Below are 17,860 nucleotides of genomic sequence, written 5' to 3'. Positions count from 1 at the left end.
TTTTAAAAACTAGATAGAAGTTTCCATTTATGTATTCAAATCTGTTTCCTTTTTGATTTCTTCTGCAGCAGTCTTTTTTTTTTTTTTTGAGGAAGATTAGCCCTGAGCTAACATCAGCCGCCAATCCTCCTCTTTTTGCTGAGGAAGCCTGGCCCTGAGCTAACATCCGTGCCCATCTTCCTCTGTTTTATGTGGGACACCTGCCACAGCATGGCTTGATAAGTGGTATGTAGGTCTGCACCTAGGATCTGAACCAGTGAACCCCAGGCCGCCGAAGCGGAACGTGGAAGCTTAACTGCTGCACCACCGGGCTGGTCCCTCTTCTGCAGCTTTTAAGCTTAGCCCTCACCTCTTTAGAAGTTTCATAAATACCTAATTTTAGTTCTTTCTATTTTTCCGTTTGTCTTTAAAAAAACTTTTTTTTTTTTAAAGATTGGCACCTGAGCTAACAACTGTTGCCAATCTTCTTTTTTTTTTTTTTCTTCTCCCCAAAGTACCCAGTACATAGTTGTATATTCTAGTTGTGAGTGCCTCTGGTTGTGCTGTGTGGGATGCCATCCCAGCATGGCCTGATGAGCAGTGCCATGTCCGCACCCAGGATCCAAACCCGCGAAACCCCGGGCCGCCAAAGCAGAGCGCGTGAACTTAACCACTCAGCCACGGGGCCAGCCCCCAAAAACTTTAACTCTTTAAGATACCTGTAATTAATTTTGGGGGTACCAGATTGCTGAGCAGTTACTCCAACATTATTTACTGAAGATTCTTCCCTTCTCCTCTTTCCTCTAAGAAGAAGTTATTTTATGTATTATATTAGCATTCATTTTTGGGTCAGTTTATTTTGTAGTGATTTGCCAGTTCTGTTGCTAAGTTCACACTATTTTAACTAGTTTTCAGAAAACTAAAATTCAGTAAATTAAATTAATTTAGAAAATTTAAGAAAACTTCTTGCCTGTTTATTATTGCTGATGAAATATGAAATAATTTTGTCAAGTTCAAAAAAGTCTTAGAATTTTATTGTCATTTATAATAAACCTATACATTTTTAAACATTTGCCACTTATATAATATTTAATTTTCTCATACTGTATCCTGGTATGTCTTACCAACTATTTGAGCCTTCTTTATATCTCAGTATTTTTATGTAGATCACATACTTTTCTTATTAGAATATTTCCTAGGTGTTTTTACATTTGATATCATTGTGAATGAGATCTCTTTATATTTACTAACTTGTTATTGTTAGGCTATTATAAGAGTTCCATAGATTTCCCGTACACATATTTAGCTTGTTTCACATGAACACAAATTCTTGTATGAAGTTTTGTAATTTTAGAATTAATTAATTCCTCAGTGTTCATAGTGTTTTAATTTCCTCTTTCAGGCCTTCTAGATATATAGTCATATCTTCCATACTATACAGTCAGCGCCACGAGGACTAAAACTTTATTTTTACTTACATTTGTATCCCAATTACCTGTCATACAGTGTAAATCAGTGTATAAATATTTGTTGAATAATTGAATGAGTGATGAGTTGAGAAAGCACTACAAGAATATAGTGACTGTCTCTGTATGATGTTTTTCTTTATTTTCTTTCCACTTTATTTTCTGCTTGTCTGTATATCTCAGGTTTTTTAGAGTAAGCGTCTTTTACCTCTGCTACTAGAAAAAGCAAACTTAAGGACAAAAGTTTACCTATAAGTTTTATTTCTTCACTGAGGTCAAGAATAGTTTGTCATTTTGGTAGAATTGATTGGATGTTTCCTATAAATCCCAGGTGAGTTGCCTACAGGTATGATCTGTGAGGATATGACATTGAACCCAAGAATAGGAAGCAGGACTCTCCCAAGGAGATAGTGGGAAGCTACTCAAATCCTCAAAGTGTTGTTTCTGTTTTTGTTTCTTATGAGATCAATCTGGTTTGCATGTAGAGCCTTAGGGAAGAACATACACAACTCTCTGGGCTTTGTACTCCTCTGCCCTTTTTTAGGGTACCTCAACCCAGATTAAATCCTGGCCCTGGGGCGTAATTCTTGGGAATCTCAACTGTCTCAGCAGTAGAGATCATTTTTCCTCTGTCTTTCCTAAGGTGAGTGGGATAATTGAGCTATGTATGCCCAGGTTGCTCAATAAAAGCCTACTTATTGGAGTGGGGTACTCAAACAGGAGCTGGGTGTGGCCCCGGTGACCTCTCTGCTGGGTGCAGTGGTGCTTTTATAGCTTTCCTCTGGATTGTGGCTCCACTGACTAGGGATAGGTGTTTCTGCCCAGGAAAGACAGAATCGAGTCTCAGGCAGTTAATCCCCCGTGTTTCTCTCTAACTGAAGAGGATACGCTGTCCATATACTTGTCATGTCTAATCTGAGTGTACAGACTGTACTACCTGCTTTGCCCCACCGAAACAGCTATCATCACCATTACATAGCTTTTCAAATCATGGTATGAACTTTTGGGGGTTCATTTGCTTTCTTTGTTTTCTATACTTAGAAATTGAGTGCTATGTTTAACTGTATGATACACTTTGGTTCCAACCTATCAGTCATAGGTATTTCTATTTTAAAAAAAAGTTTTTTTTTTTGAGCAAGATTAGCCCTGAGCTAACTGCTGCCAATCCTCCTCTTTTTGCTGAGGAAGACTGGCCCTGAGCTAATATCCATGCTCTTCCTCGGCTTTATACATGGGACGCCTGCCACAGCATGGCTTTGCCAAGCGGTGCCATGTCCACACCCAGGATCCGAACCGGCGAACCCCGGGCTGCCAAAGTGGAATTTGCGCACTTAACCGCTGCGCCACTGGGCCAGCCCCTAAAAATTTTTAAGTGGAATTTCTAAAAAAGTTTTTAATTTGAAATTACAGATTAACAAGAAGTTGCAAAGATAATACAGAGAGGTCCTGTGTACTCTTCACCCAGTTCGCCCCACTGGTTACATCTTACATAACTATAATATCAAAACCAAGAAATTGACATCTGTACAATGTGTGTGTATAGTTCTGTGTCGTTTTATCATGTATGTCGATTTCTGTAACCACCACCATATTCAGGATACAGAGCTATTTGATTACCACTAAGATCTCCCACATGCCACCCCTTTATAATCACAAGTCCCCAAGACTGCCCCCAGGTTTGGTAATTCACTGGAAGTACTCACAGGACTCATGTATTCCTGGTTATGTTTTATTACAGTGAAAGGATACAAAGCGGGATCAGTAGAGGAAGATGGTGCATTGAGCAGAGTTTGGAGGATACTAGACATGAGCTTCTGAGAGTCTTCTTCCAGTGGATGCATTTACTCCCCCAGCAACAAACTGTAGCAACACATGTGAAGTGTTTTCTGTTAGGGAAGCTCGCTTAAGCCAAAGATTCCAAGGTTTTTATGGAAGGCTGGTTAACATAGACACAAGCCTCTTCATGATTGACAATTACTGTAACTCCAGCAACTACCCAGAAGGAGAGCAGGTGTTCACCATACATCACAGTGTTTGCACAAACTGTCTAGACAAGCTGATACTGTGTGGTTCAAGGCTCCAAGCATACAAAACACCCTTATCAGTTAGTACATAAGGACACTCCAAGACCTCTGTTCCCAGGAGCTGGCCAAGAGCCAGTCTTACAAGCAGGTCCTTCTTAGAATGTGCATGATTTGAGCCACTCCAGCTTGCTTGGTTAACTGTTTCCTGCACACCTTTCCTTACTCTCCCTTGTTAGAAATAGGTAGGATTTGGGGAAACAATGCTGGACCCAGGGTGGAGGTGAAGGTTGGGTAGGTTGGGATAGGTACTACTTTAGACAGAGTGGCCAGGAAAGACCTTTCTGAAAGTGTGACGTGAAAACTGAGACCTAAATGATGAGAGAGAAAGCAACATATGAACAGCAAGGAGCACAGCATTCTAGGCGTTAGCACACATATGCAAAGGCCCTCAGAAAGAGAGAAGTAGAAAGGAGGCCTATTCAGTTTTCTGTTGTTGCCATGACAAGTTACCACAAACTTACTAGCAGCTTAAAACAACACCCATCGTTATGTCAAAGTTCTGTAGGTTAGAACTCCTGGCCGGCTCAGCTGGGACTCTGTTAAGGATCTTGAGAGGTCAAAATTAAGGTGTCAGCCAGCCAGGGCTTTTCTTCTCTGGAGGCTGTGGGGAGAATCTGCTTCCAGACATACTCATGTTGGCAGGATTGAGTTCCATGTGGTCATAGGACTGAGGTCTTCATTTATTTGCAGCTGTCAGCGAGGGCTTTTTCTCAGCTTCTGGAAGCCACCCACATTCCTTGGCTTATAGTCTCGCCACATTCAAAGCCAACAAAAGTGCTTTGAATCTCTCTGTCTTTGCATTCTGCCCTCTTCTGCTGCTTTTTATTTTAAACACAACTTTATTGAGGTATAATTTACATTCCATTAAATTACCCATTTAAAGGGCACAATTCAGTGGCAACCATCAACATGGCCAACTTCAGAACATTTTCATCACCTCAAAAAGAAACCCCATACCCTTTGGCTAATTCCTTTATTCCCGTCCTCTCCCTCTCAGTCCTAAGCAACCACTAATCTACTTTCTGTCTCTATAGATTTCCTTGTTCTGGACATTCCTAGGAATGAGATCATATAGTACACGGTCTTTTATGACTGGCTTCTTTCACTTAGCATAATGTTTTCCCGGTTGATTTTGTTGTAGCATGTATCAGTACTTAATTCCTCTTTATGACTATATAATACTTCATTGTGTGGATATACTACATTTTGTTTATTCATCAGTTGATAGACATTTGGGTTATTTCCACCTTTTGGCTATTATGGATAATGCTGCTATAAACATTTATGTACAAGTTTCTGTGTGGACATATGTTTTCATTTCTTTTGAGTTTATACCTTGGAGTGGAGTTGCTGGGTCATGTGATAACTATATTTAATCGTTTGAAGAACTGTGAGATGGTTTGCGGCTGCACCATTTTTTTTTTTATTAAGATTATGATAGTTTTGGGGCCGGCCCGGTGGCGCAGTGGTTAAGTTCGCACGTTCCGCTTCTCGGTGGCCCGGGGTTCGCTGGTTTGGATCCCGGGTGCGGACATGGCACTGCTTGGCAGCCATGCTGTGGTAGGCGTCCCACGTATAAACTAGAGGAAGATGGGCACGGATGTTAGCTCAGAGCCAGACTTCCTCAGAAAAAAGAGGAGGACTGGCAGTAGTAGTTAGCTGAGGGCTAATCTTCCTCCAAAAAAAAAAAAAAGATTATGATAGTTTACAACCTTGTGAAATTTCAGTTGTACGTTATTGTTAGCCATGTTGTGGGTACACCACTTCACCCTTTGTGCCTTCCCCCCACCTCCCCCTTTTCCCTGGTAACCACCAATCAGTTCTCCTTGTCTATATGTTAACTTCCACCTATGAGTGGAGTCATACAGAGTTCGTCTTTCTTTGTCAGTGTTATTTCGCTTAACATAATACTCTCAAGGTCCATCCATGTAGATGTGAATGGGACGATTTTGTCCCTTTTTATGACTGAGTAGTATTCCATTGTGTATGTATATACCATATCTTCTTTATCCAGTCATCAGTTGCTGGGCACTTAGGTTGGTTCCACGTCTTGGCTATTGTAAATAATGCTGCAATGAACAGAGGGGTGCATGGGACTCTTGGGATTGCTGATTTCAGGTTCTTAGGATAGATACCCAGTAGTGGGATGGCTGGGTCATAAGGTATTTCTATTTTTAACTTTTTGAGAAATCTCCATACTGTTTTCCGTAGTGGCTGCACCAGTTTGCATTCCCACCAACAGTGTATGAGGGTTCCTTTTTCTCCACAACCTCTCCAACGTTTGTCACTCTTAGTTTTGGATATTTTTGCCATTCTAACAGGTGTAAGGTGATATCTTAGTGTAGTTTTGATTTGCATTTCCCTGATGATTAGTGATGATGAGCATCTTTTCATGTCTCTATTGGCCATCCTTATATCTTCTTTGGAGAAATGTCTGTTCATGTCCCCTGCCCATTTTTTGATCGGGTTGTTTAATTTTTTGTTGTTGAGCTGTGTGAGCTCTTTATATATTATGGAGATTTGTCAGGTAAGTAACTTGTAAATATTTTTTCCCAATTAGTGGGCTGTTTTTTTGTTTCAATCCTGTTTTCCCTTGCCTTGAAGAAGCTCTTTAGTCTGATGAAGTCCCATTTGTTTATTCTTTCTATTGTTTCCCTCGTCTGAGGAGTTATGGTGTCCACGGCTGCACCATTTTACATTCCCACCAGCAGTGTCTGTGAGTTCCAATTTTTCCTCATCCTTGTCAACACTTGTTATTATCTGACTTTTTTATTCTAGCCATCCTGCTGGATGTGAAGTGGTATCTTGTGGTTTTGATTTGCATTTCCCTGATGAATGATGATCTCGGACAATTTTTCGTATGCTTATTGACAATTTGTATATCTTCCTTGGAGAAGTATCTATTTGCATTTTTTACCTGTTAAAAATTGAGTCATCTTTTTAAATATTGCCTTGTAACAGTTCTTTATATATTCCAGATACAAGTTCTTTATCAGATACATGATTTGGAAATATTTTCTCCCATTCTGTGGATTGTCTTTTCACTTGATTGATGAGGTCTTTGGAAGCACAAAAGTCTTTAATTCTGATGAAGCATGATTTCTGTATCTTTTCTGTTGTTTCTTATGCTTTTGGTGTCCTACTTAAGAATCTTTTGCCAAATCCAAGATTATGTAATTTTACCTCTATGTTTTTATCCAAGAGTTTTTGTAGTTTTAGCTTTTTTTTTTTGAGGAAGATTAGCCCTGAGCTAACATCTGCCACCACTCCTTGTCTTTGTTTTTTGCTGAGGAAGACTGGCCCTGAGTTAACATCTGTGCCCATCTTCCTCTACTTTATATGTGGGATGCCTTGCCACAGCATGGCTTGACAAGCAGTGCGTAGGTCCACACCCAGGATCTGAACTGGTGAACCCTGGGCTGCCAAAGCAGAATGTGTGAACTTAACGTTTGGCCACCGAGCTGGCCCCTATAGTTTTAGCTTTTACATTTAGATCTTTGATCTATTTTGAGTTAAATTTTGTATATGGTATGAGGTAAGAGTCTGACTTTATTCTTTTGCATGTGTCTATCTAATTGTCCTGGTGCCATTTGCTGAAAAGACTTCTTTTTCTGTTAGATAGTCTCAGCATCCTTATGACCATAGATGTATGAGTTTGTTTCTGGACACACAATTCTATTCTATTGATTTATATGTCTGACCTTGTGCCGGTACCACACTGCTTTGATTATCATGGCTTTGTAGTAAGTTTTGAAATTGGGAAGTATAAGTCCTCCTACATTCTTTTTCAAGATTGTTTTGGCTATTCTGGTTTCCTGTCCTCTTCTGCATTTAGGGCTCGTGTACTTGGGCCCACTTGGATAATCTAGGATAATCTCCATATTTTAAGGTCAACTGATTGCTAATTAATTACCTGCAAAGTCTTTTTTGCCATGTAAGGTAGCATAATCATAGGTGTGACACCAGAGAGCAAATGTCATGGGGGCACAAGGCCTATGAGGCTTAGATTTGTAAAAAGATGGAGAATGGTAGGAGCAGAAATTGGACAGAGAGATATGAATGGAAGTTTCAGAAGTAATTTGTCCAAAGTCACATTTCTAATAAGTAGCAGAGCTGGGATTTGAATGTAGATTTGACTGATCTCCACGATCTCATGTCCTCCCCAAATCAGTCTTCATAGACTCATAGCTATTATTATTGTTTTCATCTCAATACCTATTAAGCCCTTAGTATGTGCTAAGTAGTTTTCACAGCAATCCTATTATGTTTTTCTAGCTCTGGAATAGTACCTGGACAAGTCTGGGTGCAGATAATAGGCTTTGCTGGAATTAGCATAAGAAAAAAAGAAAAAAACAGTGGGAAGTCAAGCAGTGTGTCTCAGAATCTGAGGGTAGACAGGCATCTAAATCTTAGCAGAGGATTGGAACTGAGAAATGGAAACCCCTGAATACCTAGGGAGTATTTTTCTTTTTCTTTTAAAAAATTTTATTGAGGTCACAGTGGTTTATAACATTGTGTAAATTTCAAGTGTACATCATTATATTTTGGCTTCTATATAGACTGTGTGTGTTCACCACCAAAAGTCTAGTTTCAATCCATCATACACATATGTGCCCCTTTACCCCTTTTGCCCCCCTCCCATTCCCTTCCCCTCCGGTAACCCCCAATCTCTTCCCTGTATCTATGTGTGTGTGTGTTTATCTTCCACATATGAGTGAAATCATATGCTATTCGTCTTTCTCTGTCTGCCTTTGCTTAACCTAATACGCTCAGTGGACCTAGAGAGTGTTTTTCTTCTGCCACTTTTCTCTGCTTCTTGGTGTGTATCTATCTATTTCACTCTGCAGATTGGTTATCCTATTACTGAGACCATTTGATGGAAGATGGTCATCCCACAGCTCCTCCATCGTTTAAGAGAACAGCCTAGACTTAGTCCCATTTCCAAAACTTCAGTTTGGGTTATGTATCCACCTCTGGTTCAGTCAGCTGTGACCCTGAAGTGGCAGGGAACGGGGGACACTCACTTTATACACACATGGCTGTTAGCAGTCTACCTTTGTGGGTTGGGGACTTAGTATAATTGTAGGCTCTAGTGATGTCCCTGCCTTTCTACTTTTCGATTGAACAAATCGTAACTTCATCTCAGTGTCATCATCTGTATTATAATAAGAGAAAGTAGATGATTTTTAAAGTGTTTTCAATTCAACATTCTAGACTCTGGCTAGATTTACTTATTCGTCCTTTCTACCTCCACCTCGTTTACTAAATGGTGGGCGTGTTGAATCTAAATCCTGTCCTTGGAGGGTTTTAATCTTGTAGAGGCAGTAAAGAGTGTTTGTAAACTTGCAAGTCTCCCTGCCATGTCTCATTCGTTAACTGTTTCAGATGCAACCTTCACAGTGTTTGACCGTCCCTCCCTTCTCCATCCCCTCTGTATTACCTCTATTATATAACTTCTTATTGAAGTTGTCTCTTGATCACTATCTCTGTCTGCTACATTTTTCCTCAACCCAACCTAGAAATTGCCTCTCAAATTTTTTAAAAAATCATACAGTAAAATTGAATTTGGAGGGAATGTACAGTTATTTGAATTTTAAAACATGTATGGATTTATGTAAACACCTCCATAATAACAGTTACATCACCTCCAAAAACCTCTTGTGCTATGCTTTTATAGATACCCTCCCCCAACCCTAATTCCCAACAAACAGTCATCATACACTATGTAAACTTTTAAATGTGGCTTTGTTCACTCAGCATAAAGCCTTTGAAATTCATCCAAGTTGTTGGGTATATCAGTACTCCCCATCCCTTTTTTTTTTTTCTGAGTAGCATTCCATTGCATAGATGTACCACACAGTTTGTTTATCCATTCACCCATTGAAGGATATTTTGGTTGTTTCTGTTGTTTAATGATCATGAGTATTGCTATTAGAAACATTTGTGTGTAGATTTTTGAGTGAACATCAGTTTTATTTTTCTAGAGGAAATAACCGACAGTGGGATTGCTGGGTTGTGTGATAAGTGTATATTTAACTTTTTATGAAACTATCAAATTTTTCAATGGTAGCTGTACTATTTGCATTCCGCTAGGAACATGTGAAGGTTTAGTTGCTCTGTATCCTTGTTACCACGGTATTAATGGTATTTAAAATTTTTGCCATTCTAATAGGAATGTAGTGATATTTCATGGTGGTTTTAATTTCCATTTCTCTAATGAATGATGATGTTAAACAGCTTTTCATGTGCTTATTTGCCCTGTTGTTAAGAACTGTGAAGGACCTGAGTTTTTTTTTTTTACCCGACTTAGAAGCAACAAGTCAGCCTGCCACAGTTTCATGGATCCTGGCAGAAGACATGAGATTCCTGAGTCGGAGACAAAAGACTTTATTATTCACAGGACATCAGCAAAACAAGCTTTTTCTTCACATGGGCTGTCCTTGCCCCCCAAGTCCCATGGGATTGATGTCACAGCTGAGGAACCCAAGTTTAGAGAACCCAAATCTTTTGTAAAGGCAGCAAACAAACCTGCCTGACCTTTGACCTGGAGTGAAACAATTCTTTCTGTTGTTTGGGACAGTAAGCAAACTTGCTCTCTGCTCTAGAGGGAGATAATTATCTATGTCTTCTAAGAATGTTAGATACGCAAACATGTGCAAAGAGATAGTCTGTTCCAAAGGCCTGTTGTACCGAAATGTGAGTCCCCCGTGGAGAATTGTCTCCCAGTGTATATATCCTCTTTGGTTAAGTTTCTTTGAAGTCTTTTGCCAATTTTTTTAATTGGGTGGTTTTTCTCACTATTGTGATTTGAGGATTCCTTATGTATTCTGAATACAAGTCCTTTGTGAAATATGATTTGCAAGTATTTTCTCCTGGTCTGTAGTTTGTCTTTTCATTTTCTTAATAGTGTCATTTGCAAAGCAAAAGTTTTTAGTTTTGCTTCCAAGTTTGGGCTGCAAGTTCCAACCCACCTTCTGTGGGCCATGGTTCCAATGTCAGTTCCTTTATCAAAGCCTTTGCAGTGCTGTTTTGATCTGTTTCATGCATGCCAGTCTGAAACCTGTGTGGTGGTCTCCATTAGTTTGAATTTTAGTCTTTGGTCCTGCATAGCATCAGATCCATGCATGCACAGCCTAGGGGGAGCCCAGGAGTGCACAAACAACATTTTCAGGTTGCTTTCTTGAGTACTCCTCAATGATTTCTTCTGTACTTTTTTTGTTCCTTAGGGACTCATCTTTCCTCTGGCCAGAAAACTGTGGAGTTCTTTACCCTACTCTGTTATGTATTTCCACAACAGTCTGCACATTTGGGGCCAAGAAATAGGAGGATAGAACATAGAAAAAACTGATAGTTCCTCTTCCTCAGAGTTTGGCTCCTGCAGACTCTCACTCCAACCATTGCTGCAGACACCACGTGATTGCTTAGGTGCTGTGGCTCAAGAGAAGGTGGGGAAGACAGTAAAATGGAGGGATTTCCATATTTTCTCAGTGCTAGGAATTCCCTTTCTCTTTCCTTGAACGAAAACCAGAGGAGCGGAGGGGAAAAATGGTAAACTTACTAGGGTTCGGTGATTTGTTGACTTGAGGTCATCTTCTCCAATTCTCCTTCTCCCTTTTGCCTTTGAGAATCCTCAAAAGTAGTGCTTGATGCAAACCATCCAGGTTTTATAGCTGGACTAAATCTGTGAGGTTTCTCTCTCCCACAAGGTGTGGCCCCTGATATCTGTGCTCAATTTTTTTCTTGTTTTTACTTTTTTAGTTTTATTCCTTCTAGGGGTCATCCCTGTGCCTGCATACCTTAATGTTCAACCAAAAATTGTTGTTTATTTAGACAAAGATTAAGTTTGTGTGCAATCACGTCTAGCTAGTAAGGCCAACAGAGCCTGTGCATACACGGAGACACGAGAGACCCCAGCAGAAAGAGCTGGGGTCCTGAGGTTTAAATGCATTCCTTGCCTCACGCTTAGATCCGTCAGCGGAGAGTAAGTTTTGTCCATCTTTATGGTTGATTTTAGGGCAAGGATTTTATTGTCCTTCTCACTTCATCATGATGGAAGATAGAACTCCATCTCTCAAGCTTTATGTCTTAAAATAGAGACTTTATGATTTCCCCATTTCAGGAGCTTTCAGTGATGCTTCAGTCCATGCTCTCTAGCCTGGAGTTTTAAAAAGCTATCATAATTTGACTTCACACCTAACTTCTTCAGTTTACCTCCTGTTTATACCACGCCATTCACCTTCTACATTTACTTTCCTATCTCTGAACTTTTTGTGAAGGATACTCTTCCTGTCTGTAATGTCCGGCCTCTTTTGTGTCATGTCTCCAAGATCCTCTAAGGTTCAACTCAAGGCTCTTGAAAGCCTACACCCCCAAACCCCTACCTCTGGCCCAAGTTGTCTCTCCATACTCCCTAAGTCAGAATTACCTGGCCTTCTCCTCCCCCACAGTTTCATTTCACTTTCTCTTTTTCCGCGTTGTATAGTCTGCCTGTGTTTTTGGTTATGAGCTGCTTGAGGGCAAGGACGTGTTCTGTGAATGGTATTATCAATGGCATCTAGCTCAATTCTGTGCACACAGTTGACACTCAGTAAATGTTTGAATTAAATTAATGGTAGGCTCCTCAAGATTTAGGACTTAATTTTGTCTGGACTTTTGAATTTCTTGAATACACACTGTGAAGTGCCACTTTTTCTGTGTTTGTTTGGCAGTTTATTTGTTTATGTAAAGAAGAATGAGGGCCATATGATTTGAATTTGAAGGGAAATTGTTGGGTAGCAATTTATAATACAATCCTGATGCTATGAGCAAATAAGATATGATATAGTAGAAAAGAAAACAGACTTTGAAACTTAAGATATCATTTCAAATTTTAACTCTAACGTGTGTGACCTTACCCAAGTACTGACCTCTTCAAGCTTCATTTATTTAACTTTGAAATGGGGATATCAATTCTTTAACTTTTGGTAAGTAAATGATTCTCTATTTTGTAAGTACTTGACATAGGTAGGTTTTCTACAACTGTTTCTCTCTCTCTGTCTAAACCAGCGTTATCTCGTTCTGTTTACTGCCACGGGCAAAGAATCCTTCCTTTTAGGAGCTCTTAGGTGGTTCTTCTTCACTCCCTTAACAGCTATAACATGATAGTAGCAAGAAGAAAATAGGGGTTGGTAAGATGAGTCAACCTCACAAGATTGGTGAGATCCAGTTGATTGCCAAAGATGAAGTCTGCCATAATATTTTTTACCTGCCAAGTAAAGAATCTTGTTAGGAAATAGTGCTGCAGAAAAATCTACATTATTTTGCTGATAGTCTAAAAATAAAAGTCATAGGTAAAAGTTTCCCTGGTTTCATAATCAACTCAATACACATTTTTTATTGGTTTCTCCTTATTATTTAAACATCTTTCTGACTTTAAACATTACATAAGTCCTCAGATTTGTATCAAATCTTATAGGGAAGCTTATTCACTGTCCAAATGAAGGCTGAGTACAAAACCGCCCTGTCTCCATGTGCAATCGAAAACACATCTCGAGCACCTTAGGGCCGTACTGTGTTCTGTCGGGAATATAGAGCAGCTCCTCAAGATGCTTCTAGTCTAGGCAGGAGGAAGACAAACATAAAGACAATTCTTTATAACAATGTAAAAGACAATTCTTTATAACAAAGTAGGATGATAGAATTGGTTCCTAAATAAGCAGTGTTACGAGAATGCAGGTTCCAAGTTAGTGCTGGTTGGGAGGAAGCTCATGGGAAGCTTCACTGAGATGACTCTTAAAATGAGCTTCATCTTCAGAGAGAATCACCTTTGAAAAAGCAGAAGAAAAGTACAGGAAAGAATTCCAGGCTGAGGCATGAAGACACATGATCTTTTTTGGAAATGGTGATGTGATTGAACTTTACAGTGTTCGGGAATGTGAGTCTAGACAAGTAGACTGGGAATAATGTGATGCAAGGATTTCGGAATCCTGCCTGTTTTGAATCTCTTCTCTGTTGCTTGTTTTTAGTAGAGTTTACATACTTTTGAAAATTTCTCTGAACCTCAGTTTTCACATATAATAAAGTAGAGATAATATCTACCTTGGTTCTTGTGAGAAATAATTGTAAGTACCTGTCACAATATTGGGCATGTAGTGAGTGTTGGCAGATAGTAGGCTCATATTAATTTGTCCTAGATTACTGAGGGCCTTGAATGCCATCTCAACAAATTTGGACTCTCTTCTGATGCTTTAATTATACTCACGTTCTTGGTAAATATTAAATAATTTCATTTGAGACAAAGTATTCACTTTCATATCATTGAAATAAAGTTGTCTTTTTGAGCCAAGTAACATACTGTACTAAGAACACAGAGTATTTTACTTTATCGCTCAGGTTAAAAATGTAGAACTTTTTTTGGTAGCAACTAAGAAGGATCTGTTAGCCCTTTCTTTTTTGTTAATGTTAAAATCTATTTTTTATTGTGGTAAAAAACATAAAATTTACCATCTTAACCATTTTTAAAGTGAACAGTATAGTAGTGTTAACTAGATGCACCTTGCTGTGCAACAGATCTCTAGAACTTTTTTGTCTGGCAGAAATGAAAGTCGGTACCCACTAAACAACTCCTCTTTGTCCCCTCTCCCCAGCCCCTGGCAACCATTATTCTACTTTCTGATTCTAGAAGTTTGACTACTTTAGATACTTCATGTAGGTAGAATCATGCAATATTTATCTTTTTGTGACTGGCTTGTTCTACGTGGCACAGTGTTCTCAAGGTTCATTCGTGTTGGTAGCATATGACAGGATTTCTTTCCTTTTTAAGGCCAAATAATATTCCATTGCATGTACCACATTGTCTTTATGCATTCATTCTTCGATGGACATTTAGGTTACTCCAGCTCTTGGCTATTGTGAATAATGCTGCAATGAACATGGATGTGCAAATACCTCTTCAAGATCCTGTTTTCAGTTCTTTTGAATACATACCCAACAGTGGAATTGCTGGGTCAAATGGTACTTCTGTTTTTAATTTTTTGAGGAACCGCCATACTGATTTCCACAGTGATTGTACCGTTTTACATTCCCACCAACTGGACACAGGGGTTCCAATTTCTCTACATCCTCACTGACACTTGTTATTTTCTGTTGTTTTCATAGTGGCCATCCTAACGGATGTGAGGTGCTATCTTGTTGTGGCTTTGATTTGCATTTCCCTGGTGATTAATGATCTTGAACATTTTTTCATGTTAGTTGGCTATTTGTATATCTTCTTTGGAGAACTGTCTATACAAGTCCTTTGCTAATTTTTAATTGGATTATTTTTGTTGTTGAGTTGTAGGAATTATGTATTCTTTATATATTCTGGATATTAACCCCTTATTAGATACATGGCTTACAAATATTTTCTTTCATTCCGTAGGTTGCCTTCTCACTCTTTCCTTTTCTGAGCAGAACTTTTTAAGTTTGATGTAGTCCCATCTGTCAACTTTTGCTTTTGTTGCTTGTGCTTTTGGTGTCCTATCCGGGAGATCATCACCAAATGCAAGGTCATTAAGTTTTTCTCCTATATCTTCTAGTTTCATGTCTTACATTTAGGTCTTTAATCCAATATTAGTCCTTTTTTTAAAGTGTTCTTTATATTATTGTGCAGAGAATTAGAAGTCTTTTCTCATGACTGTCAGAAATTTGCTATATTTAGTCTTTCTCTTTCCCACCTTTTCTTCCTTCCTTACTTCCTTCTCTCCCTTATAGCTTGAAGATTATGGACTCACTCATTTTTTTGTTTTTAATTGCTGTGCTGATAGAATGACAAGAAATTCATTTTCAGCAATACTTTCTTGTTTGTTACTTCATTAGCAGGAAGAAGATGAGCCTTAAGTCTGAACGCCGAGGAATTCATGTGGATCAATCGGAGCTCCTATGCAAGAAAGGATGTGGTTACTATGGCAACCCTGCTTGGCAGGGTTTCTGCTCCAAGTGCTGGAGGGAGGAGTACCACAAAGCCAGGCAGAAGCAGATTCAGGAGGATTGGGAACTGGCAGAGCGGTAAAAGGACTTAACTAGGGGTGGTTTAACAGAGATATAACTGGATACATGGTTTTGTCACTGTCAGAATACATGTTTCTCTTCTGTTTTGATCTATCAACAAGTCAGCTTAATATTAACAGAATGAATTTTTTTCCTTTTCTTCTCAGTCAACACTTACTGAATAGTTTTCAGTGATTTCTTCACTTGGCTTTGTCTTAACTTTTAATTATTTATGTTTGGGGTATGTTAGTCTTACTTTTCTAATATAGGCAATAAGATCCTTGGAGGAGAAGAATGGAGATAGAATGAGGTGAAGATTAAATGAAGTAATATATGTGATGTACCAACCACATGGCTCTCATCAAGCATTGTTTTCCTCGTTCTTTTAATATATCCATTATGGCATCTGGCACAGTGATAAAAACATAATAGTAGAAACCTGTTGATTTGTATACATAGTCCTTGCATTATGGAAATTTAACTTTTCCTTAAAAATGGAGTTTGTTAGTCAAAAGTAGTTTGTATTATGCAGAAATATGATTATGGGAAAAATTAAAAGAATACCTAGTGAGCATAGGCACTAATAAAATGCCATGCATAATGTTAATTCTTTGCCAGAGCATCCTAGAAACTGTAAAACTTCTCAATAAAAGAAAGTCTGCCTGAATGGTGACAGCTTTTGCTAGTTTTATGTCTAAATTTCATCAATATTTGTTGAGTGACTACCTTGCTAGCATCTGTGGTGAACTCAGAAAATTATAAAGTACACTCACTGCTTTCAGTGAGTCCATGGTCAATCAAAGAGAGAAAATATAGACGTAGAATATTAACTGCTTCCTCATGCTTCCTGCTGCACTCCTATAATTCTCAGTAGCTGATATTATTTCACAAAGAAACTAGAGGTCACTAGGTATGAATTCCCTTAGTTTTCTCCCCTTTCCTCATCAAAAAGTACTAATATCTTTATGTATGTTAACTTTTAGTTTGTCTCAGAGAAAGATGTGTCCCTATTCCATTCTCAGACTGACATCTCTACCTGTGATTTTCTTGCTATTTGTTACTGCTTCCAGTTGTGACTTCACTTGAAATTTCCCACAGCATTTTTTCTCAAATTTGAACAGGTATGAAAATCACCTGGAAAGCTTGTAAAAACAATGATCGCTGGACCTCACCCTCAGAGTCTCTGATTTTAGTAGTTGGGAATGAGGCCTGCGAATTTACATATCTAACAGATTCCCAGGTTATACTGATGCTGCTGTCTAGGGAACAATTGTTATATAGGTAGCCTTTGAGATTTAGTATAAGTACCTCAAATTCAACTGGTCCAAGGCCAAGTTTCTTTCTTTTATTTTTTCTAATCCCCACTTCCAACATTTCCTTCTAACTCTCCTCCTGTATCAGTTAATGACATCACTATTCAGTTGGCTAAAAAACATTGGAGTCATCTTAATTTCTCCTTCACCTCTCACACTATCTACAACTAATTGAACAAGTTCTACTTACTCCAGCTCAGAGAAGTCTTTTGAATTTCCTCCTCTTCTGTTTTCCAGGTTCTTATTTTCTTTCACTTAAGTCTTTGTAATATATTCTTTGTTTGTTTGTTTGTTTGTTTGTTTGAGGAAGAGTGGCCCTGAGCTAACATCCGTGCCCATCATCCTCTACTTTATATGTGGGACGCCTGCCATAGTATGGCTTCACAAGTGGTGCTAGGTCTGCACCCAGGATCTGAACCAGTGAACCCCAGGCCGCCAAAGCAGAATTTGTGAACTTAACTGCTGCACCACCGCAGTTATAATATATTCTTAATTATTCTTAATAATTAAGAATTAATATGTTCTCTTTTTTTTTTTTTTGAGGAAGATTAGCCCTGAGCTAACATCTGCTGCCAATCCTCCTCTTTTTGCTGGGGAAGACTGGCCCTGAGCTAACATCCATGCCCATTTTCCTCTACTTTATATGTGGGTTGCCTACCCCAGCATGGCTTGCCGAGCGGTGCCATGTCTGCACCTGGGATCCACACCGGCGAACTCCACGCCACCAAAGCGGGACGTGTGCACTTAACTGCTGCACCACCAGGCCAGCCCCATGAATTAATGTATTCTTAATTATTGTTCCTATCTCTGGTCTCTGTACCTCTCAAATTGTCACACAGCTACCTGCATTATTTTTCTAAAGTACAGATCTGATGATGGTAACTTACTGGATTGCCAGTCTTTTTTGGTTCCCTGCCATGAAATCCAGGATTATAGAGTAAGTTGGCAGTCAAAGTTCCTTACCACTTGGTGCGTACCTGTACCTCCAGCATCATAGTTCATCATACCATCA

At 39.0% G+C, this 17,860-nt stretch overlaps 1 protein-coding gene across 7 annotated transcripts in view; it reads left to right on the top strand.

Annotated features, from left to right (window-relative positions):
- Positions 1 to 17,860, top strand: part of RABGEF1 (RAB guanine nucleotide exchange factor 1) — a 73,602-nt gene that overhangs the window by 14,244 nt on the left and 41,498 nt on the right. For 4 of the 7 annotated variants that reach the window (XM_014842279.3, XM_014842276.3, XM_070484493.1 and 1 more), the window contains one exon: positions 15,365 to 15,553. In XM_014842279.3, coding sequence (XP_014697765.1) covers positions 15,375 to 15,553 — 179 coding nt within the window. In that variant the 5' untranslated portion in view covers positions 15,365 to 15,374. The remainder of the gene's footprint in view (positions 1 to 15,364; positions 15,554 to 17,860) is intronic. The other 3 variants (XM_070484494.1, XM_070484492.1, XM_070484495.1) reach the window with 1 other exon arrangement.

Source organism: Equus asinus, chromosome 14 (genome assembly GCF_041296235.1).
Source record: "Equus asinus isolate D_3611 breed Donkey chromosome 14, EquAss-T2T_v2, whole genome shotgun sequence".
NCBI lineage: Eukaryota > Metazoa > Chordata > Mammalia > Perissodactyla > Equidae > Equus > Equus asinus.
Note: the sequence above shows the minus strand (reverse complement) of the source record. Positions and strands in the feature narration are given on the sequence as shown.